This window comes from Nerophis ophidion, linkage group LG19 (assembly GCF_033978795.1).
Source record: "Nerophis ophidion isolate RoL-2023_Sa linkage group LG19, RoL_Noph_v1.0, whole genome shotgun sequence".
Taxonomy (NCBI): domain Eukaryota; kingdom Metazoa; phylum Chordata; class Actinopteri; order Syngnathiformes; family Syngnathidae; genus Nerophis; species Nerophis ophidion.
In genome coordinates, this window is record NC_084629.1 from 41,931,470 (window position 1) to 41,957,800 (window position 26,331).

The window sequence follows — 26,331 nt, forward strand, 5'->3', positions numbered from 1 at the left end:
AGCAGTTGTGTGGGTGAAGCAGCAGTTGTGTAGGTGAAGCAGCAGTTGTGTGGGTGAAGCAGCAGTTGTGTGGGTGAAGCAGCAGTTGTGTGGGTGAAGCAGCAGTTGTGTGGGTGAAGCAGCAGTTGTGTGGGTGAAGCAGCTGTTGTGTGGGTGAAGCAGCAGTTGTGTGGGTGAAGCAGCAGTTGTGTGGGTGAAGCAGCAGTTGTGTGGGTGAAGCAGCAGTTGTGTGGGTGAAGCAGCAGTTGTGTGGGTGAAGCAGCAGTTGTGTGGGTGAAGCAGCAGTTGTGTGGGTGAAGCAGCAGTTGTGTGGGTGAAGCAGCAGTTGTGTGGGTGAAACAGCAGTTGTGTAGGTGAAGCAGCAGCTGTGTAGGTGAAGCAGCAGTTGTGTGGGTGAAGCAGCAGTTGTGTGGGTGAAGCAGCAGTTGTGTGGGTGAAGCAGCAGTTGTGTGGGTGAAGCAGCAGTTGTGTAGGTGAAGCAGCAGTTGTGTGGGTGAAGCAGCAGTTGTGTGGGTGAAGCAGCAGTTGTGTGGGTGAAGCAGCAGTTGTGTAGGTGAAGCAGCAGTTGTGTGGGTGAAGCAGCAGTTGTGTGGGTGAAACAGCAGTTGTGTAGGTGAAGCAGCAGTTGTGTAGGTGAAGCAGCAGTTGTGTGGGTGAAGCAGCAGTTGTGTGGGTGAAGCAGCAGTTGTGTGGGTGAAGCAGCAGTTGTGTGGGTGAAGCAGCAGTTGTGTGGGTGAAGCAGCAGTTGTGTGGGTGAAGCAGCAGTTGTGTGGGTGAAGCTGCAGTTGTGTGGGTGAAGCAGCAGTTGTGTGGGTGAAGCAGCAGTTGTGTGGGTGAAGCTGCAGTTGTGTGGGTGAAGCAGCAGTTGTGTGGGTGAAGCAGCAGTTGTGTGGGTGAAGCTGCAGTTGTGTGGGTGAAGCAGCAGTTGTGTGGGTGAAACAGCAGTTGTGTAGGTGAAGCAGCAGTTGTGTGGGTGAAGCAGCAGTTGTGTGGGTGAAGCAGCAGTTGTGTGGGTGAAGCAGCAGTTGTGTGGGTGAAGCTGCAGTTGTGTGGGTGAAGCAGCAGTTGTGTGGGTGAAGCAGCAGTTGTGTGGGTGAAGCAGCAGTTGTGTGGGTGAAGCAGCAGTTGTGTGGGTGAAGCAGCAGTTGTGTGGGTGAAGCAGCAGTTGTGTAGGTGAAGCAGCAGTTGTGTGGGTGAAGCAGCAGTTGTGTGGGTGAAGCAGCAGTTGTGTGGGTGAAGCTGCAGTTGTGTGGGTGAAGCAGCAGTTGTGTGGGTGAAGCAGCAGTTGTGTGGGTGAAGCTGCAGTTGTGTGGGTGAAGCAGCAGTTGTGTGGGTGAAGCAGCAGTTGTGTGGGTGAAGCTGCAGTTGTGTGGGTGAAGCAGCAGTTGTGTGGGTGAAACAGCAGTTGTGTAGGTGAAGCAGCAGTTGTGTGGGTGAAGCAGCAGTTGTGTGGGTGAAGCAGCAGTTGTGTGGGTGAAGCAGCAGTTGTGTGGGTGAAGCTGCAGTTGTGTGGGTGAAGCAGCAGTTGTGTGGGTGAAGCAGCAGTTGTGTGGGTGAAGCAGCAGTTGTGTGGGTGAAGCAGCAGTTGTGTGGGTGAAGCAGCAGTTGTGTGGGTGAAGCAGCAGTTGTGTGGGTGAAGCAGGAGTTGTGTGGGTGAAGCAGCAGTTGTGTGGGTGAAGCAGCAGTTGTGTAGGTGAAGCAGCAGTTGTGTGGGTGAAGCTGCAGTTGTGTGGGTGAAGCAGCAGTTGTGTGGGTGAAGCAGCAGTTGTGTGGGTGAAGCAGCAGTTGTGTGGGTGAAGCAGCAGTTGTGTGGGTGAAGCAGCAGTTGTGTGGGTGAAGCAGCAGTTGTGTGGGTGAAGCAGCAGTTGTGTAGGTGAAGCAGCAGTTGTGTGGGTGAAGCAGCAGTTGTGTGGGTGAAGCAGCAGTTGTGTGGGTGAAGCAGCAGTTGTGTGGGTGAAGCAGCAGTTGTGTAGGTGAAGCAGCAGTTGTGTGGGTGAAGCAGCAGTTGTGTGGGTGAAGCAGCAGCACACCCCAGAGGGAGTGGCGTGCTAGTGACAGTGTGCAGGGGAAGGAATAGCAATGTACTAAATTCAAGACCGTTTCCCGAGGCATTGCCTGGGTGTCGCGTAGCAGGAAGTGACAAAAGAAATTTGTGACAATATGTTACTATTTAGCATAAAGACAACACACTACATGTCATCCTTGTTGTTCTTACTTCATAACACATGACAATACTGTCTTCTAAATGATGCCACAAGTTACCAGGATCCTTCTGATTGCTGCAAATGATATCCTTTACTAAAGTGTCAAAGTAAATAAACATTTAAAATGTTCAGTAGTGTTTATTACTATCTCTTACATCAAAGTCTTTTTTTATACCACCTGCTGCCCCTTGCTTGTCTCATTTATTCAACAATATAGACATACATTTAAACATGTATAAAAATGCTTAAAATGTGAATAATATACATCATTTATACATACTTGAATATGATGTATTCTGTATGTATATAGTCATTTAAATATGAAATATGAATATCATCCATCCATTTATGAAAATGGATGGATGATATGTATTGGTATATACATACAGTACATACAGAATATAGCCAGTATATGTACATATATTATTGAATATTAATGTATGTATAGTATGTATGTATGTATATATATGTATATATAAATATATTTAACATATATATAAATATGTATACACATATACAGTATATATATATATACACACACATATATATTTAACTATATATATAAATATACATACATATATGTATACATTTGTGTATATATATACACATATATTTATGTATATATACATATATATACACACACACATATATAACTATATATATAAATATACATACATATATGTATACATTTGTGTGTATATATATATATATACACACACACACATACATACAAATATATATATACACACATATATGTATATATATACTTATATATATATATACATACACACATATATAGACACATATATATATATTGTATATACACATATATATACACGTATATACATAAATATACACACACATACATACATACTATATGTATATGTATATATATATATATACACACACACATATATATACACATATATATATACACATACATATATGTATATATATATATACATATATATATACCTATATATATATATATATATATATATACATATATATATACATACACATATATATACAAATATATATATTGTATATACACACATATATACATACATACATACATACATAATATATATATACATATATACATACATAATATATATAATATATATATACATATAACTAAATATTACATATCTTGATCACTGTGTTGTTTCACTTATTCAACAAAACATCCATCCATCCATTTTCTACCGCTTATTCCCTTTGGGGTTGCTACAATCGGGCGGAAGGCGGTGTACACCCTGGACAAGTCGCCACCTCATTGCAGGGCTTCAACAATACAATATAGAGATATTTAAAAAATGTAAAATAAATATATACTTTCTTTGTATATGTCTATTTAATATTGAATTGCATAAATACTTAAATATGATTATTTAAATGTGTTTTTAACATCAATTTTGCTTATCTATCATTTATTTATTTGACATATATTAGGTATGGACAGTATGCATACATACAGTATGTATAATTTGATGATACATATCGAACACTACGTCAAATAGTATTTTGAATCAATTGCAAATTAAAATTTGGCAAATGTACTGTAAATATGATGGAATATTAGCAGAAATCAGGGTCAAAATATTCAAAAATGTGATATATTTGAAGACGAACATGAACATAGGGAAACAAGTCGTCCTTGTTTTGATGTGTGAGTACATACTAATCATGATAAGCAAATTGCTCTGACATATACAAGTCAGTGTCTGAAGTGTCTTGGTCATCATAAATAAGTATTTTCAAGGATTGACTTTATGCAAAGTGTTCTTGGAAAATAAAGTAGCAACAAAGTGATATTCCTAAATCATTTTTATCCCTGGCGAGGCACCCAGCAGACCAGGGGTCACCAAGTTTGTTGAAAGCAAGAGCTACTCTTGGGTACTGAATAATGTGAAGGGCTACCAGTTTGATACACACTTAAATAAACTGCCACAAATAGCCAATTTGCTCAATTTACCTTTAATAAATAAATCTATATATATATATTAAAAAAAAAGGGGTTTTCTGTCTGTCATTCCGTCATACATTTTTTTTTCCTTTTGCGGAAGGTTTTCTGTAGAGAATAAATGATGAAAAAAACGGTTTAAAAGAGGAGAAAACACGAAAAAAATGAAAATTAAATTTTGAAACATAGTTCATCTTCAATTTTGGCTCTTTAAAATTCAAAATTCAACGGAAAAAAATGAAGAGAAAAACTAGCTAATTCGAATCTTTTTGAAAAAATTTAAAAAATAATTTATGGAACATCATTAGTAATTTTTCCTGATTAAGATTGATTTTAGAATTTTGATGACATGTTTTAAATAGGTTAAAATCCACTTTGAAATATGATTTAAAACTGATTCTACAGATTTTCTAGATTTGCCAGAATATTTTTTGTTGAATTTTAATCATAATAAGTTTAAAGAAATATTTCACAAATATTCTTTGTCAAAAAAACAGAAGCTAAAATAAATGATTAAATTTAAATGTATTTATTATTCTTTACAACAACAACAAAAAAAAACTTGAACATTGATTTAAATTGTCAGGAAAGAAGAGGAAGGAATTTAAAAGGTAAAAAGGTATATGTGTTTAAATGCCTACAAAAATGAGATGTTCTTATTTAAACGGGGATAGCAGGTCCATTCTATGTGTCATACTTCATCATTTTGCGATATTGCCAAATTTTTGCTTAAAGGATTTAGTAGAGAACATCGATGATAAAGTTCACAACTTTTGGTCACTAATAAAAAAGCCTTGCCTGTACCGGATGTAGCAGACGATGTGCGCGTGACGTCACGGGTTGTGGAGCTCCTCACATCTGAACATTGTTTACAATCATGGCCTCAAGCAACAAGAGCTATTCGGACCGAGAAAGCGACAATTTCCCCATTAGTTTGAGCGAGGATGAAAGATTCGTGGATGAGGAAAGTTAGAGTGAAGCAAAAAACCAAAAAAAAGCGACGGCTCCGGGCGGCGGGAGCGTTTTTGATCTAATCAGACACATTTACTAGGATAATTCTGGAAAATCCCTTATCTGCTTATTGTGTTGATAGTATTTTAGTGATATTCTAAAGTCATGCCCGAAAGTCGGATGGCTGCGGTGAACGCCAGTGTCTCAGAGAGAAGCCGAGGAGCCAAGATCACAGCTGCCTTTTCGACAGCTACAGGAGGAGGTCCAGTAATCCACTGAAGTCTCCAGTAAGAGCCGACTTAATATCACAATTTTTCCATCCAAAATCTTGCTGGTTGACGTAGAGAAACATGTTCGCTTGACCGCTCACAACAAACAAAGTAAACTACCAAGTGATTGTCACACACACACTAGATGTGGCGAAATTATTCTCTGCATTTGACCCATCACCCTTGATCACCCCCTGGGAGGTGAGGGGAGCAGTGGGCAGCAGCGGTGCCGCGCCCGGGAATAATTTTTGGTGATTCAACCCCCAATTCCAACCCTTAATGCTGAGTGCCAAGCAGGGAGGTAATGGGTCCCATTTTTCTAGTCTTTGTTATGACTCGGCCGGGGTTTGAACTCACAACCTACCGATCTCAGGGCGGACACTCTAACCACTAGGCCACTGAGTAGGTACAAAGAAACACCGGCTGTGCTTCCGTGCTAAAGGCAGCTGCAATCCACCAACAGCATTCTTCTTTGACGTCTCCATTATTCATTGAACAAATTGCAAAAGATTCAGCAACACAGATGTCCAAATTACTGTGTAATTATGCGATGAAAAAGACAACTTTTAGCCGCAAGTGGTGCCTGGCTAATATGTGACGGCGTGGCGCAGTGGAAGAGTGGCTGTGCGCAACCCGAGGGTCCCTGGTTCAATCCCCACCTAGTACCAACCTTGTCACGTTCGTTGTGTCCTGAGCAAGACACTTCACCCTTGCTCCTGATGGGTGCCGGTTAGCGCCTTGCATGGCAGCTCCCCCCATCAGTGTGTGAATGTGGAAGTAGTGTCAAAGCGCTTGAAGGTAGAAAAGCGCTATACAAGTCAACCCATTTATCATTTATGTCTGCAACAACTTGGGACGTTACAAACACACGTCGTCATTCCGCAACTTTTTCAACAGGAAACTCCGCGGGAAGTTTGAAATTGTAATTTAGTAAACTAAAGCGGCCGTATTGGCATGTGTTGCAATGTTAATATTTCATAGTAGTCATACCCGAAAGTTGGATGGCTGCGGTGAACGCCAGTGTCTCTGAGAGAAGCCGAGGAGCCAAGATCACAGCGGCCTTTTCGACAGCTACTGGAGGAGGTCCAGTAAGCCACTGAAGTCTCCGGTAAGAGCCGACTTAATATCACAATTTTCCCCATCCAAAAACTTGCTGGTTGACGTAGAGAAACATGTTCACTTGACCGCTCTGTGTTAAAGCTTCACAACTGCTAAAGGCAGCTGCAATCCACCGCTTTCCACCAACAGCATTCTTCTTTGACGTCTCCATTATTCATTGAACAAATTGCAAAAGATTCAGTAAGTGGTGCCTGGCTAATATGTGACGGCGTGGCGCAGTGGAAGAGTGGCTGTGCGCAACCCGGGGGTCCCTGGTTCAATCCCCACCTAGTACCAACCTTGTCACGTCCGTTGTGTCCTGAGCAAGACACTTCACCCTTGCTCCTGATGGGTGCTGGTTAGTGCCTTGCATGGCAGCTCCCTCCATCAGTGTGAATGTGGAAGTAGTGTCAAAGTGCTTTGAGTACCTTAAAAGGTAGAAAAGCGCTATACAAGTACAACCCATTTATCATTTATGTCTGCAACAACTTGGGACGTCACAAACACGCGTCGTCATTCCGCAACTTTTTCAACAGGAAACTACGCGAGAAATTTTAAATTGTAATTTAGTAAACTAAAAAGGCCGTATTGGCATGTGTTGCAATGTTAATATTTCATCATTAGTATATAAACTATCAGCGCGGTCGCTAGTAGTGGCTTTCAGTAGGCCTTTAAAAATCCTAAAATAATTTTTAAGGTTGTATTTTGTCTCTAAAATTGTCTTTCTGACGTGAAAAGAAGCAAAGTAAAAAAATAAATGAATTTATTCAAACAAGTGAAGACCAAGTCTTTGAAATATTTTCTTGGCTTTTTAAATTCTATTTGAGTTTTGTCTCTCTTAGAATTAAAAATGTCAAACAAAGCGAGACCAGCTTGCTAGTAAATAAATACAATGTAAAAAATAGAGGCAGCTCACTGGTAAGTGCTGCTATTTGAGCTATTTTTAGAACAGGCCAGCGGGCGACTCATCTGGTCCTTACGGGCGACCTGGTGCCCGCGGGCCCCGCGTCGGTGACCCCTGCATCAGACCCTCGCCGGGAGGCCCCGAGTGTAAACACAGCCTGGGTCCTCCAGGTCCTGCATGCTGACGCCGCAGTAATGATCGCGCCTGAGAGCCGCAGGTCAGCGCTCGACCACACGGGGTCATTGTGCGCTGATCACAGACACGGACATCTGAGGACGCCCGCCTGAGAAGCATTCTCACGCGCTCCTCCGGGACCGGACGGCGGCCGGGAAGACGCCAGCTCGCCCAAGGACGGCCGCAACCGAGGCTCCCGGGTCTAATGGCTCCGGCAGAAACAATGTCCCGTAATGATGCCTCGGACCCGGCCGCATCTAATGACAACTCATACATAATTCAGCACCTTTCACTTGGCTGCGCGGTGATATCCTCATTAGCTGGGAACCCTCAGTGGCTGTCAGATGGTGGCCGCTCAATCGCCAGGCCCTCCTTTTTGTCTTTGAGAAGTGCAGCTGCTTCCCTGACATCGCCAGCAAAGAGGGGCGGAGAGGAGGGGGACGAAAAATGCAGCGCGGGTTTGTTTTATTTAGTACAAAAAAAAAAAAAAGAACTTGCAGTTTGTAAAAACAAGGCTGACACGAAACCTGACACCAGGCAGGGGGAAAATAATTAGCTCTCATTTTCTCAGCCTCCTGTTTCCTTCTCCCCGCTGTGTTTTCGACCCACTAAACCACCACATGTCAGGAGAAATGGGAGGCAATTAGCAGGCTCGTTTCAGCCCCGCCGAACACGCTGAAAAGAGGACTATTTATGACGGGACAATGAACAGCTGAAAGATTAAATAACGTTTTCCTTTTAAAAAGAAAACGACTTCTGGCTAAATGGGCTATTTTTGATTAAATTCAAACGGCAAGTGAAGAGCCGGCCTTCTCGGCGCTCACAAAGGAGGTGAGAGGAGCTGCATGTGCCACACCGCATGTTTATCTGCCCGCTTTCATACCTGGATAGCCATGCCTCTAATGGTCAGTGGAACAGCTGTCATTATCCAGCCCTGGAGCCAAAAGACTCAACATTTTAATACTTCGCAGATAGAACACATTCTAGAAGTTGAGAAAGTATAATGAACACTTCATGAAGTACACCTGAGAACATCAATTAACTATTCTGCTCCTTAAACAATAATAACCAGCTAAGACGAGTTTCTGTTTATTTGGAACTGCATGCATACAACATGATGCATCACACATGCATGCATACAACATGATACATCACACATGCATGCATACATGATACATCACACATGCATGAATACAACATGATGCATCACACATGCATTCATACAACATGATGCATCACACATACATGAATACAACATGATGCATCACACATGCATTCATACAACATGATGCATCACACATGCATGCATACAACATGATGCATCACATGAGCATGCATACAACATGATGCATCACACATGCATGCATACAACATGATGCATCACACATGCATGCATACAACATGATGCACCGCACATGCATGCATACAACATGATACATCGCACATGCATGCATACAACATGATGCATCACACATGCATGCATACATCACACATGCATGCATACAACATGATGCATCACACATGCATGCATACAACATGATGCACCACACATGCATGTATACAACATGATACATCGCACATGCATGCATACAACATGATGCATCACACATGCATGCATACAACATGATGCATCACACATGCATGCATACAACATGATACATTGCACATGCATGCATACAACATGATGCATCACACATGCATGCATACATCACACATGCATGCATACAACATGATGCATCACATATGCAGGCATAGAATATGATACATGATGCAAGCATGCATACAACATGATGCATCGCACATGCATGCATACAACATGATGCATCGCACATGCATGCATACAACATGATGCATCGCACATGCATGCATACAACATGATACATCACATAAGCATGCATACAACATGATGCATCACACATGCATTCATACAACATGATGCATCACACATGCATGCATACAACATGATGCATCACATGAGCATGCATACAACATGATACATCACACATGCATGCATACAACATGATGCATCACACATGCATGCATACATCACACATGCATGCATACAACAGGATGCATCACACATGCATGCATACAACATGATGCACCACACATGCATGCATACAACATGATACATCGCACATGCATGCATACAACATGATGCATCACATATGCAGGCATACATCACACATGCATGCATACAACATGATGCATCACATATGCAGGCATAGAATATGATACATCATGCAAGCATGCATACAACATGATGCATCGCACATGCATGCATACAACATGATGCATCGCACATGCATGCATACAACATGATGCATCGCACATGCATGCATACAACATGATACATCGCACATGCATGCATACAACATGATACATCGCACATGCATGCATACAACATGATGCATCGCACATGCATGCATACAACATGATGCACCACACATGCATGCATACAACATGATACATCGCACATGCATGCATACAACATGATGCATCACACATGCATGCATACAACATGATGCATCACATGAGCATGCATACAACATGATACATCACACATGCATGCATACAACATGATGCATCACACATGCATGCATACAACATGATGCATCACACATGCATGCATACATCACACATGCATGCATACAACAGGATGCATCACACATGCATGCATACAACATGATGCACCACACATGCATGCATACAACATGATACATCGCACATGCATGCATACAACATGATGCATCACACATGCATGCATACATCACACATGCATGCATACATCACACATGCATGCATACAACATGATGCATCACATATGCAGGCATAGAATATGATACATCATGCAAGCATGCATACAACATGATGCATCGCACATGCATGCATACAACATGATGCATCGCACATGCATGCATACAACATGATGCATCGCACATGCATGCATACAACATGATACATCGCACATGCATGCATACAACACGATACATCGCACATGCATGCATACAACATGATGCATCGCACATGCATGCATACAACATGATGCACCACACATACATGCATACAACATGATACATCGCACATGCATGCATACAACATGATGCATCACACATGCATGCATACATCACACATGCATGCATACAACATGATGCATCACACATGCAGGCATTGAATATGATACATCACACATGCATGCATACAACATGATACATCACACATGCATGCATACAACATGATACATCACACATGCATGTATACAACATGATACATCACACATGCATGTATACAACATGATACATCACACATGCATGCATACAACATGATACATCACACATGCATGCATACAACATGATACATCACACATGCATGTATACAACATGATACATCACACATGCATGCATACAACATGATACATCACACATGCATGCATACAACATGATACATCACACATGCATGTATACAACATGATACATCACACATGCATGCATACAACATGATACATCACACATGCATGTATACAACATGATACATCACACATGCATGCATGCAACATGATACATCACACATGCATGTATACAACATGATACATCACACATGCATGTATACAACATGATACATCACACATGCATGCATACAACATGATACATCACACATGCATGTATACAACATGATACATCACACATGCATGCATACAACATGATACATCACACATGCATGCATACAACTGAGAAGGTGCCTGCTATGTTAACCTAACATATTATGGCAAGAGTCATTCAAATAACTATAACATATAGAACATGCTATAACTTTACCAAACTATCTGTCACTCCTAATCCATAAATCCCATGAGATCTTATACGTCCAGTCCAGGGGTGTCAAACATACGGCTCTCAGGCCGGATCAGGCCCGCGAACAAGTTTTATCCGGCCCGCTGGATGAGTTTGCTAAGTATAAAAATTAACCTAAACATTTTGAATGAAAGAAATTCCCGATCTAAATGTCTCCATTAAATGTCGTAATAGCATTTCTTTGTATCTTTGTAGATGATGCAACATATGTACAAAATAAACCAAAAAAATGAGGTTCGTAACGAGGGAAATAGACAAACTACATTAAAATGTTAAAGTCGCAATGATTGTCACACACACACTAGGTGTGGTGAAATTATTCTCTGCATTTGACCCATCACCCTTGATCACCCCCGGGAGGTGAAGGGAGCAGTGAGCAGCAGTGGTGGCTGCGCCCGGAAATTTTTTGGGGTGATTTAACCCAATTTAGAATACAATGATTTGCAAATCCTTTTCAAGCCATATTCAGTTGAATATGCTACAAAGACAACCTATTTGATGTTCAAACTCATAAACTTTTTTTTTGTGCAAATAATCATTAACTTTAGAATTTGATGCCAGCAACACGTGACAAAGAAGTTGGGAAAGGTGGCAATAAATACTGATAAAGTTGAGGAATGCTCATCAAACACTTATTTGGAACATCCCACAGGTGTGCAGGCTAATTGGGAACAGGTGGGTGCCATGATTGGCTATAAAAGCAGCTTCCATGAAATGCTCAGTCTTTCACAAACAAGAACGGGTTGAGGGTCACCAATTTGTAAGCAAATTGTCAAATAGTTTTAGAACAACATTTCTCAACGAGCTATTGCAAGGAATTTAGGGATTTTACCATCTACGGTCCGTAAAATCATCAAAAGGTTCAGAGAATCTGGAGAAATCACTGCACGTAAGCGATGATATTACGGACTTTTTATCCCTCAGGCGGTACTGCACCAACAACCGACATCACTGTGTAAAGGATATCACCACATGGGCTCAGGAACCCTTCATAAAACCACTGTCAGTAACTACAGTTGGTCGCTAGATCTGTAAGTGCAAGTTAAAACTCTACTATGCAAAGCAAAACCCATTTATCAACAACACCCTGAAACGCCGCCGGCTTTGCTGGGCTCGAGCTCATCTAAGATGGACTGATGTAAAGTGGAAAAGTGTTCTGTGGTCTGACGAGTCCACATTTCAAATTATATTTGGAAAGAAAGGACGTGGTGTCCTCTGGAACAAAGAGGAAAATAACCTTCCAGATTGTTATAGGCACAAAGTGTAAAAGCCAGCATGTGTGATGGTATGGGGGTGCATTAGTGCCCAAGGCATGGGTAACTTACACATCTGTGAAGGCACCGTTAATGCTGAAAGGTACATACAGGTTTTGGAGCAACATACGTTGTCATCCAAGCAACGTTATCATGGACGCCCCTGCTTATTTCAGCAAGACAAGTGTTACAACAGCGTGGCTTCGTAGTAAAAGAGTGCGGGTACTTTCTTAGCCTGCCTGCAGTCCAGACCTGTCTCCCATCTAAAATGTGTGGCACATTATGAAGCGTAAAGTACCCCAGACTGTTGAAGGACTGAAGCTCTACATAAAACAAGAATGGGAAAGAATTCCACTTTCAAAGCTTCAACAATTAGTTTCCTCAGTTCCCAAACGTTTATTGAATGTTGTTAAAAGAAAAGGTGATGTAACACAGTGGTGAACATGCCCTTTCCCAACTACTTTGGCACGTGTTGCAGCCATGAAATTCTAAGTTAATTATTATTTGCAAAAAAAAAAAAGCTTATGCGTTTGAACATGAAATATGTTGTCTTTGTAGCATATTCAACTGAATATGGGTTGAAAAGGATTTGCAAATCATTGTATTCCGTTTATATTTACATCTAACACAATTTCCCAACTCATATGGAAACGGGGTTTGTACTATTAATTGCAACAGTTAATTGTAAAAAAACAACAACAACATAATGATTTGTACAATTTCAGAATAAGGTCGTTCTATTTTTAAACAAAGAAAACAATCTGAAGTTGTTCTTATTTTTAAGTTATCGTGCCGTGATTTTACCAGTTTGGCCCACATAGGAGTAGATTTTTCTCCATGTGGCCCCCCATCTAAATTGAGTTTTACACCCCTGGTCTAGTCTCTTACGTGAATGAGCTAATTAATATTTGATCATTTACGGTAACGTGTTAATAATTCCACACATAAGTCGAACTATGAAAAAAAACTGCGATTTATGGTCCAAAAAATACGGTATGATATTTTTGGGGGAATATCTTTTGTACGACACTGAAAACTCAGCATTATTGTGTTAATAAAGGCAGCTAACTCTCTTTCTCCTTTGCCCACTCAATACTTGACATGTTTAGGTCCCAAACTTACTGATCTTCCGGTCCCTGGCTTCCAGTGGTAGCCAAACACCAGTTCCAGGTTGACACTCTTACTGCTGTCCACCTGGTTTTCAAGTTCATCCTGGAAAGAAAAGGAGAGAAGGACAAGCAGAATAATGAATTTGAGCTGCAGCATACATTATGAAGGAATGAAGCGATCATGTTGCCAAATCGATACTTTTGAAACGGCGCTTGTCCTTAAATGTCACCCGGAGCGGTACTTAAAAATGAGAAAACTTGAAAATCTTTCTGAATGCAACACATTTTCATTTTATAGCGTTTTGTGACATGCAAGTTGAACAGAGTGGTAATTACAGTTCCTAAATGACAAAATAAGTTTGACTCACAGTTCTTGAACATGACGCGTAAACCGAAAAGTTCATAAATTGAAGCAGAGTTCCCAATAAGGATCAATATAAACATGAATAGATATGACTCGTGCAGAGTGTAACCCACCTTTTGCCCCAATGCAGATGGGATAGGCTCCAGCAACCCCGGTGACCCAGAGAGGGACAAGCGGTAGGAAATGGATGGATAAATAGTTCTAGCCTCGACAAAAGCCCCGATTTTAGTAAAAAAAATGCACACTTTGAAGACACTATAATGTATCCAGTATATATATATATATATATATATATATATATTTATACACACACACACACATTTATATTACCACATATATACACACATATACATACATATGTATACACATATACTGTACATACATACATATATATATATATATATATATTAATATATATATATATTAATATATATATATATATAGTTATATACACATATAGACATATATACATACATATACACATATATATATACACACACACATATATATACATACATATATATATTCACATATATACATACATACATGTGTATATATACACACACACACACACACACACACACCCACACACATATATATATATTTATATACACACACATATGTGAGGGTATATATATATACACACACACACATATATATATATACACACATATATATATATATATACACATACATATATATACATACATGTATATATACATAAGCATATATACATATATATATACACATACATATATATATATACATATATGTATATATACATATATATACATAAGCATATATACATATATATATACACACATATATACAAATATATACATATATACAAATATACAAATATATACACTTATATATATACATACACATATATATATACAGACACATATATATATATTATATATATACGTACTTATATATACATACACACATATATATATATACATATATGTATATATATACATATATATACATAAGCATATATACATATATATACACACATATATACAAATATATACATATATAAAAATATACAAATATATACATATATACACATATATATATATACATACACACATATATATATATTATAAATATATATACCTACATATATATACATACACATACATATATGTATATATATACACATATACATATACATACATATATATTACATATACATACATATATATATATATACATATATATACATACGCTAACTGTTTTAATGACATTCAGACTTGACTTCAATCAAACACGGAGCAGCATCTCCTCATCCGTGGCTCACTAGTGCAACAACAACACCCGAAATGTGTCCCGTGACCGAAACTCTCTAATAACTAAAGTTCCTTGGGTGAATAATGTAAAGTCACTACACCGGTATGTTTTAGTGCTTTCATGGTGAGTTTACTGACAGATATAAGTAAGAACTTTACACTACTTTATATTAGAAATGTCAACAGTGGAGGATGAATGTCACATAACAAGAAGATAGAGAAGAAGAAGAAGATTAACCACTACGGTGACGCCACGGACTACAAAGGCGGAGGTGCGCAAATTTTCAGGACTTATGCAGATCCCAAATACAGATCAGCAGGTACTAGAAGGTAAGAAAAGTTGATTTTGCATAATATTGTGAAACAAAACATCAGATAATGTCTTACCTTATACACACAGCATAATAATACTCCTATGTTGAAGCACAGTACAATCCATCAAGCGGTGTGGCTTCATAGCTTACCAAAGTCCTACCAAAACATTTTCACAGATTTTTGAGCACTGTGTGTAATGTTCTGTAATTTTAATGGAACATATAACATTTTGGTGTTGTTTACTAGAGTCATATTGCAGTCCACACGTATCTCTTATGTGTGACTGCCATCTACTGGTCACACTCATCACTACACCATGTACCAAATAAAATAGCTTTGAGGTTGGTAAGGAAAACCAGAATTATTCTGTACATTAGGTTACAAGGCGCATTATCGGTATATCATTATGGGGCAGAGTAGCTCGGTTGGTAGAGCGGCCGTGCCAGCAACTTGAAGGTTCCAGGTTCAATACCCGCTTCCCCCATCCTAGTTACTACCGTTGTTTCCTTGGGCAAGACACTTAACCCACCTGCTCCCAGTGCCACCCACACCGCTTTAAATGTAACTTAGATATTGGGTTTCACTATGTAAAAGCGCTTTGAGTCACTAGAGAAAAGTGCTATATAAAAACAATTCACTTTAATATCGAATTTTGAGAGAAAAAATATTATTTTAAGTGCGCCTTATAGTTCGTAAAATACGGTGATATATTGTGCTACATATGGTTACCTCAGGAGGCTGCAATATGTATGGCGATACAGATTTGAGGTCAATATCGTCCATCCCTGATGTATACCCCTTGGACAGTGTCAATCAAAACTGATCTTTATTAAGTTTGTGTCAATAGGTGTGCCTAATGAAGTGTCCTTTGAGCCTTTTTTAGGTACCGAGGACCCTATTGTATTTCTAAGGTTTTATTATTATTATACCGCCGCCTCTTTGAGCTGTAATTTGACCCCCTTAACATGCTTCAAAACTCACCAAATTAAAACACACGTCAGGACTGGCGAAAATTGCGATCTAATCAAAAAACCACAACCCAAAACTCAAAATTGCTCTCTAGCGCCCCCTAGCAAAAAACACAGACAAGACTGCTTGTAACTTCCGTTAGGAATGTCGTACAGACATGAAACAAAAACATCTATGTAGGTCTGACTTAGACCTACATTTCATACACTAAAATCTGCAAAAATCAACAGGAAGTTGGCAAAAACCCCTTCAAAACGAAAGTTTCCTAGAAATCTGTATTTTTGCCTCTTTGAGCTGTAATTTGACCCATCAGGACTGGTGAAAATTGCAAGCTAATAAAAAACTAAGCCCCAAAACTCAAAATTGCGTTCTAGCGCCCCCTAGGAATAAAACACTGACAAAACTGCTCTTGGGAAGAAAACACAGACAAAACTGCGTGTAACTTCCGGTAGGAATGTCGTAGAGACATGAAACAAAAACCTCTATTTAGGTCTCACTTCGACCCACATTTCATTAATTGACATTCTTCAGCAAATATCAACAGGAAGTTGGCAATCACCCCTTCAAAACAAGAGTTTTTTAAAAACCCGTCACCTTTTTTCAAACATTATCTCCTCTGAGCGTGTTTGTTGTGTCGGCTTCAAACTCGCACAGGAAAGAGATTGAACCCTTCTGATTAAAAGTTGCGCAAAGAGTTTTTGTAACTGCTCCGGTTTTGATTTTACGAGCCTTCAAAGAACCTGCTGATGCTGCTGCCGTCACAAGATGGCCGCTTAACAGCAGGAAGCACCAGCGTGACCACACAATGCAGAGAAGGTAGGTAATGTGCAGGTAAAGATATGTTGACTGGGTGATGGCAGGAAGCACCAGCGTGTATGGGTGACAGAAAGAAGCACCAGTGTGACCCCAGGATGCAGGGAAGGTAGGTAATGTGCAGGTAAAGATATGTTGACTGGGTGAAAGAAGGAGGCACCAGTTTGACTTCAGGATACAGAGAAGGTAGGTAATGTGCAGGTGAAGATATGTTGACTGGGTGAAAGAAGGAGGCACCAGTTTGACTTCAGGATACAGAGAAGGTAGGTAATGTGCAGGTAAAGATATGTTGTCTGGGTGATGGCAGGAAGCACCAGCGTGTATGGGTGACAGAAAGAAGCACCAGTGTGACCCCAGGATGCAGGGAAGGTAGGTAATGTGCAGGTAAAGATATGTTGACTGGGTGAAAGAAGGAGGCACCAGTTTGACTTCAGGATACAGAGAAGGTAGGTAATGTGCAGGTGAAGATATGTTGACTGGGTGAAAGAAGGAGGCACCAGTTTGACTTCAGGATACAGAGAAGGTAGGTAATGTGCAGGTAAAGATATGTTGTCCGGGTGATGGCAGGAAGCACCAGTGTGTATGGGTGACAGAAAGAAGCACCAGTGTGACCCAAGGATGCAGGGAAGGTAGGTAATGTGCAGGTAAAGATATGTTGACTGGGTGACAGAAAGAAGCACCAGTGTGACCCCAGGATACAGGGAAGGTAGGTAATGTGTGGTAAAGATATGTTGACTGGGTGATGTCAAAGGCACCAGTTTGACTTCAGGATACAGAGAAGGTAGGTAATTTGCAGGTAAAGATATGTTGACTGGGTGACAGAAAGAAGCACCAGTGTGACCCCAGGATGCAGGGAAGGTAGGTAATGTGCAGGTAAAGATATGTTGAATGGGTAAAGGCAGGAAGCACCAGTGTGTATGGGTGAAAGAAAGAAGCACCAGTGTGACCCCAGGATGCAGGGAAGGTAGGTAATGTGCAGGTAAAGATATGTTGACTGGGTGACAGAAAGAAGCACCAGTGTGACCCCAGGATGCAGGGAAGGTAGGTAATGTGCAGGTAAAGATATGTTGAATGGGTAAAGGCAGGGAACACGGTTCCGTCCATCGCTGCTTGCAGCTTTAAATTGCTTTTGAACACTTTTCCGACAGAGCAGCTTACAGAAGAAACTCGCCACAGTCTACCTTGAGCAAGGGTGGGAAGTGGACCAGGCCGAGGTAATCGTTGGTGAGCTTCTCAATCTCGCTCTGCCAAAGAGGAAATGTCACACGGATAAATAAGTCAATAAATAAAAAGCTGGAGTGTGATGTTTGTGTCACCTTCAGGTGCATGACGTGACCTTTGGACTTGATGCCCATGTCCCGCATGTCACTCTCCGACAGCAATAGGAGCCTCTTTCCGGTGATGTGGTTGTCCTGAAAGAGGTCGGCGTACAGCTGCATGCCACAGGCGCTCTCCTCTACCAGTGGAAAGCGTGGATTTTAAACAGCGACAGCCACGCGTGACGCAAATCTACATGCGATGCACAAACCTGCACCGAATATTTGCTGCATCCAGAAGAACTGTGGAGCAAAACATGGTGACCTTGAGTCGCACGGAGGGACTAAGAGGACTAGAAGGACTTGCAGGGGACACTCACCACGTGCTCCTCTGTCCATGTGTAGATGTCCAGAGTGGGCAGCAGCTGCATGGACACAAACGGATAGAATACAATATAATAGAACAGAATAGAAATTACTTTATTGATGCCTGGGGGAAATTCAGCACCACAGTTCGCTCACAATAGACAATAAACACTCAGGTATTTTTTACATGTGAATAATATAAATACAGTCTATTATACAGCATTATTCACATGTGAATAATGCTGCATAATAGACTGTATTTACAGTATATTATTCACATGTGAATAACATAAATACAGTCTATTATACAGCATTATTCACATGTGAATAACATAAATACAGTCTATTATACAGCATTATTCACATGTGAATAACATAAATACAGTCTATTATACAACATTACTCACATGTGAACAATATAAATACATTCAATTATACCACATTATTCACATGTGAATGATATAAATACAGTCTATTATACAGCATTATTCACATGTGAATACTATAAATACAGTCTATTATACCGTATATTTCACATGTGAATAATATAAATACAGTCTATTATACAGCATTATTCACATGTGAATAATATAAATACAGTCTATTATACCGTATATTTCACATGTGAATAATATAAATACAGTCTATTATACAGCATTATTTATATGTGAATGATATATAAATAGTCTATGATACTGCATTGTTCACATGTGAATAACATAAATACATTCTATTATACAGCAGTATTCACATGTGAATAACATAAATACATTCTATTATACAGCATTATTCACAGGTGAATAATGCTGTATAATAGACTGTATTTATGTTATTCACACGTGAATAATACAAATACATTATATTATACAGCATTACTCACATGTGAATAATATAAATACATTCTATTATACCACATTATTCACATGTGAATAATACAAGTACAGTCTATTATACAGCAATATTCACATGTGAATACTATAAATACAGTCTATTATACAACATTATTTATATGTGAATGATATATAGTCTATGATACAGCATTGTTCACATGTGAATAACATAAATACATTATATTATACAGCATTATTCACATGTGAATAATGCTGCATAATAGACTGTATTTAAAGTATTCACATGTGAATAACATGAAAACAGTCTATATACAGCATTATTCACATGTGAATAACATAAATACAGTCTATTATACAGCATTATTCACAGGTGAATAACATATAACATAAATACATTCTTTTATAGATTCAAGTACAGTCAAAAAGGAACATATGCATAATAGCGTCTGCTGGCTGTCGGTATGAAGGACTTCCTGTGTCGTGTTGCATTTTGGGAGTCTGAGTCTTCCACTCAAAGACAAACACAAGTTAGAACAATAAGGACACTTTAATATGGACAAGTTAGCAAAAATGATTTTTTCCCTCATTTTCATTCATTTCATTTCATTATTTTTTTTTGTTGCCGTGCAATGAAGACGTCTGGCCTCTAACGATGTACATCAAAGTCAGACGTCCACTTGCCTGATCTACCGCCGCCTATTTGACTGATAAATCACTTACTGCTCATTAAATGTAATCATGCAGAAACACGAGAAGCTAAATAAGGACCCCGTCATTGTGATCGGGAAAATGGCGTGTAATGACAGAAAGAAAAAAAAGCCGCCGTGGAAGATTGGAGGAAAGAGGACTAACTGAGGGAGTAATCTCCATTCAGCGTCTCCTTCAGATCAGGATCTGAATGGCAGTAGTTGCCATACATTTTAGTGCAGCCTCATAAAGCCACTCAGCCCTGTGAGCACTTCCCGCCTCCTCCTTGCTGCGCTTTGGAAGTAAACACATTGCCTTTTCTGCTGCACTTCTCAACAAATGGACCGCTAGACCTCTTCACTTTTAAAAACCCACCCAAGACTCGCTCTGGTGTGGAATCTGCACGTTTTATAATCACAGCTCGGCACCCAAGCGGACTGATTCTACAATCCTGCAGGTCAAACTGCGGTACGTGTACCACTAGCGGTACGCAGGCTCCACGTAGAGCAAGGGTAGGGAACCTATGGCTCTAGAACCAGATGTGGCTCTTTTGATGACTGCATCTGGCTCTCGGAAAAAATCTTAGCTGACATTGCTTAACACGATAATTATGAATGATTTCGCTGGTAATCACAGTGCTAAAAATAACGTGCAAAATACAAAACATTCTCATGCATTTAAATCCATCCATCCGTTTTGTACCGCACCTGTTCAAGAAGTCGCATTAATGGTAAGAAGTATTTTATGTCACGAAGGGTGGATTGCAGCTTGCTGCGGGGTCGTTCTCCCAGGAAGGCAGACGTACTACTCGGGACATGGCATTTAGGTAAAAACATGATTTAATTTAAACTAAAAAAATATACAAACAAAAATCGCTCACAGCGGAGGCACAACTTGGGCTAAGGAACAAAGCTAACGCATAAACAGACTGAGAACATAAATCAAACAAAACTTACTTGGCATGGCATGAAGCACGAAACTATGGCAAGGCATGAAACATGTCAGCACAGGGCGACTGACTGGCAAAGACAAGCTTAAATACTGCCTTTGATTAATGCTCGGGAAGCAGGTGAGCGGGCATTTTGTCCACCAGAGACAGGTGGACAAAATGAGTAACCAAGGAAACCAGACAAGGGAGTGGAAAAAAAACAGGAACTTAAAGAGTCCAAAGGACAAACAGCACATGGCCAAACAAAAACATGATAAACAGACATGACATTTTATTTATTATTGGTCAGCTTCAGAATAACAATGTTATTAAAAAGAATAAGAGAATTATTATACTCCAAAAATGTTGGTCTTACTTATAAATGCACACATTTAGTTGTATTCATTGTTAGAAAATATGATATGGCTCTCACAGAAATACATTTTGAAATATTTGGCTTTCATGGCTCTCTCAGCCAAAAAGGTTCCCGACCCCTGACCTAGTGGCACGCCAAAGAATCTCCTAATTAATTAAAGCTGCAAGCAGCGATGGACGGGACTGCTTTGGCTGCTGCCCCCGTGACCCAGGCCCGGATAAACGGTAGAAAATGGATGGATTGATTATTACACAGAGAAAAAATTATATACACGTGTTATACATAAGTCTCGTAGTAATAACAGTTGTAAAGTGGCTCGGGCATTTTACAAGGACGCCTTGGTGCCGAGACTCTAATGCAGGGGTCGGGAACCTTTTTGGCTGAGAGAGCCAAGAAGCGAAATATTTTAAAATGTATTTCTGGAAGAGCCAGATAATATTTTTTTAACACTGAACACAACAAAACGCGTGCATTTTTAAGTAAGACCAACATTTCTAGAGTATAATTGGTCTCGTATTCTTCGTAATAACATTGTAATTCTGAAGCTAACTATGGAGGGGGCGTGGCCTGCGGGCCTGCAGCGAAGCAGGGTGTTGCCAGGATCGGCCTCAAAATCAGCGACAGGTGTGTAAATGGCCCAGCTGGGCCTTGTTATCTAATCACCTGTCGCTCTGTTTATAAGTAGCAGCCAGGAGGAGAGACGGGGTTGGGAACGGAGCCAGAGTGCGAGCGAAAACGAAAGAGAAAAATACAATTGCTGGAAAGCAACTGAGAGACTTATTGAAAAACAAAACAATATTGTAACCCTGAAACAGGCTCTCATGTTGGCGCTTGGTGGTCTGAAGAACCCCCAGGAGGGCAAGTACTACACTAACCAATAATAAATAAATTACTTCTTACCCTTAATGCAACTTCTTGAACAAGTGCGGTAGAAAAAAGGATGGATGAATTCAAATGCATGAGCATGTTTTATATTTTGAACGTTATTTTTAACACTGTGATTACAAGTAGAATTATTCATTACTTATTTTGTTAAAGCAGTGTCAGTTCAGATTTATCCGAGAGTCAGATGCAGTCATCAAAAGAGCCACATCTGGCTCTAGAGCCATAGGTTCCCTACCCCTGATCTAATGCATGGTGAATGTAATGCAGTTGTTGTATTGAAGTGAAAATAGCAAACTTCCTGTTGATTTTAGTTGGGGGCGGTCAGTGTAGGAAATATAGGTCTCAGTGAGACCTATATTGAGGTTTTGGTTTCATGTGTGTATGACAGTCCTACATTGAGCTAGAAGCAGTCTTGTCTGAGCAAGAAGCCGCCATTTTGTGACAGCAGTACACACAACAGCACCAGCCACCAGTTCTTTCCGGGCTCATAAAATCCAAACCGGGTTAGTAATTAAAACTCTTTCATCAAGTTTTAATCAAAAGGGTTCAATATCTCTTCTCTTGCTTATTTGAAGCCAAAACGACAAATGGCCTCAGAGGACATAATGTTTGAAAAAAAGGGACATTTTTTAGCCATTTATGTATTGAAGGGGGAATTGCAAACTTCCTGTTGATTTTAGCTGGGAGGTAAGTGTGTATGAAATATAGGTCTAACTGAGACCAACATAGTGGTTTTTGTTTCATGTTTCTACGACATTGCTACTGAAAGTTAGAGACAGTTTTGTCTGTGTTTTCTTCCTAGGGGGTGCTGGTGCCCAGTTTTGAGTTTTGGGTTTTTGATTAGATCGCAATTTTCACCAGTCCTGATGTGTGTGTCAAATTTGGTGAGTTTTGAAGCATGTTAAGGGGGTCAAATTACAGCTCAAAGAGGCGGCGGAATAATAATAAAGAATAATAATATTAATAATTATAAAACCTTAGAAATTCAATAGGGTCTTCTGTCCCAAAGGGACATCGGTTCCTAAATATTCAGAACACAGTGTTGCTATTTGAACTGTGTGTAATGTTACAGTTAAAAATATTAAATATACTTGTCAAATAAAACCTCTGCCTTGTTTTGAATGAATACTTAGGCCTACTATGCAACTGTATTTTAATGTGGATCATTATACTTACAAAGCCAAGTGTTTCCTGAGGTGGTACTTGCTTGGAGAGGCACTGCTAGAGAACTTCCAAATACAAACCCCATTTCCATATGAGTTGGGAAATTGTGTTGGATGTAAATATAAACAGAATACAATGATTTGCAAATCCTTTTCAAGCCATATTCAGTTGAATATGCTACAAAGACAACATATTTGATGTTCAAACTCATAAACTTTTTTTTTTTTTGCAAACAATCATTAACTTTAGAATTTGATGCCAGCAACACGTGACAAAGAAGTTGGGAAAGGTGGAAATAAATACTGATAAAGTTGAGGAATGCTCATCAAACACTTATTTGGAACATCCCACAGGTGTGCAGGCTAATTGGGAACAGGTGGGTGCCATGATTGGGTATAAAAACAGATTCCCAAAAAATGCTCAGTCTTTCACAGGAAAGGATGGGGCGAGGTACACCCCTTTGTCCACAACTGCGTGAGCAAATAGTCAAACAGATTAAGAACAACTTTTCTCAAAGTGCAATTGCAAGAAATTTAGGAATTTCAACATCTACGCTCCATAATATCATCAAAAGGTTCAGAGAATCTGCAGAAATCACTCCACGTAAGCGGCATGGCCGGAAAGCAACATTGAATGACCGTGACCTTCGATCCCTCAGATGGCACTGTATCAAAAACCGACATCAATCTCTAAAGGATATCACCACAGGGGATCAGGAACACTTCAGAAAACCACTGTCACTAAATACAGTTGGTCGCTACATCTGTAAGCGCAAGTCAAAGTTCGACTATGCAAATCGAAAGCCATTTATCAACAACATCCAGAAATGCCGCCGGCTTCTCTGGGCCCGAGATCATCTAAGATGGACTGATGCAAAGTGGAAAAGTGTTCTGTGGTTTGACGAGTCCACATTTCAAATTGTTTTAGGAAATATTCGACATCGTATCATCCGGACCAAAGGGGAAGCGAACCATCCAGACTGTTATCGACGCAAAGTTCAAAAGCCAGCATGTGTGATGGTATGGGGGTGCATTAGTGCCCAAGGCATGGGTAACTTACACATCTGTGAAGGCACCATTAATGCTGAAAGGTACATACAGGTTTTGCAACAATATATGCTGCCATCTAAGCGCCATCTTTTTCATGGACGCCCCTGCTTATTTCAGCAAGACAATGCCAAGCCACATTCAGCACGTGTTACAACAGCGTGGCTTCATAAACAAAGAGTGCGGGTACTTTCCTGGCCCGCCTGCAGTCCAGACCTGTCTCCCATGGAAAATGTGTGGCGCATTATGAAGCGAAAAATACGACAGCGGAGACCCCGGACTGTTGAACGACTGAAGCTCTACATAAAACAAGAATGGGAAAGAATTCCACTTTCAAAGCTTCAACAATTAGTTTCCTCAGTTCCCAAACGTTTATTGAGTGTTGTTAAATAAAAGGTGATGTAACACAGTGGTGAACATGCCCTTTCCCAACTACTTTGGCACATGTTGCAGCCATGAAATTCTAAGTTAATTATTATTTGCAAAAAAAAAGTAAAGTTTATGAGTTTGAACATGAAATATGTTGTCTTTGTAGCATATTCAACTGAATATGGGTTGAAAAGGATTTGCAAATCATTGTATTCCGTTTATATTTACATCTAAATCAATTTCCCAACTCATATGGAAACAGGGTTTGTACATTAAAGTGTTTGATTATCTACAGATAATGACCAATATTAAATTACAGTTGCGTAGTAGGCCTAAGTGTTTACTAAAAACAAGGCAGAGGTTTTATTTAACTAGTGTATTTAATATTTTGCCCACTGTCACATTACACACACTGCACAAACACAGACACTGAAAATGTGCGCGCCTCCACCTTGGTAGTCCATAGTCGATAAGCGTCTTCTTTTTCTCTATCTTCTTGTTATGTGACATTCATCCTCCACTGTTGCCATTTCTAATATAAAGTAGTGTAAAGTTCTTACTTATATCCGTCAGTAAACTCGCCATGAAAGCACTAAAACATACCGGTGTAGTGACTTAACTTTATTCACCCAAGGAACTTTAGTTATTAACGAGTTCCGGTCGGACGTTTTTTTTCACGGGACACATTTTGGGCGTTGTTGTTGCACTAGTGAGCCACGGATGAGGAAATGCTTCTCCGTTATTGATTGAAGTAAAGTCTGAATGTCATTAAAACAGTTAGCGCCATCTTTTGACACTTCTTCCACTGCCGTCCTTGCACGCTACACCGCTACAACAAAGATGACGCTGTCCAAGTGGAGGCAAGTGC

At 39.8% G+C, this 26,331-nt stretch overlaps 1 protein-coding gene across 5 annotated transcripts in view; it reads right to left on the reverse strand.

Moving 5' to 3' along the window:
* The window catches only part of map3k20a (mitogen-activated protein kinase kinase kinase 20a), a 120,097-nt gene that overhangs the window by 22,430 nt on the left and 71,336 nt on the right, over nt 1-26,331 (reverse strand). For all 5 annotated transcript variants that reach the window (XR_009802995.1, XR_009802993.1, XR_009802994.1 and 2 more), the window contains exons 12-16: nt 19,172-19,216; nt 19,064-19,094; nt 18,852-18,991; nt 18,717-18,779; nt 13,793-13,882 (exon numbers count right to left, since the gene is read on the reverse strand). Coding sequence is in view for 2 of the 5 variants with exons in the window: in XM_061880023.1 (XP_061736007.1) it covers nt 13,793-13,882; nt 18,717-18,779; nt 18,852-18,991; nt 19,064-19,094; nt 19,172-19,216 (369 nt within the window). In the remaining 3 variants the exon portion in view is untranslated. The remainder of the gene's footprint in view (nt 1-13,792; nt 13,883-18,716; nt 18,780-18,851; nt 18,992-19,063; nt 19,095-19,171; nt 19,217-26,331) is intronic.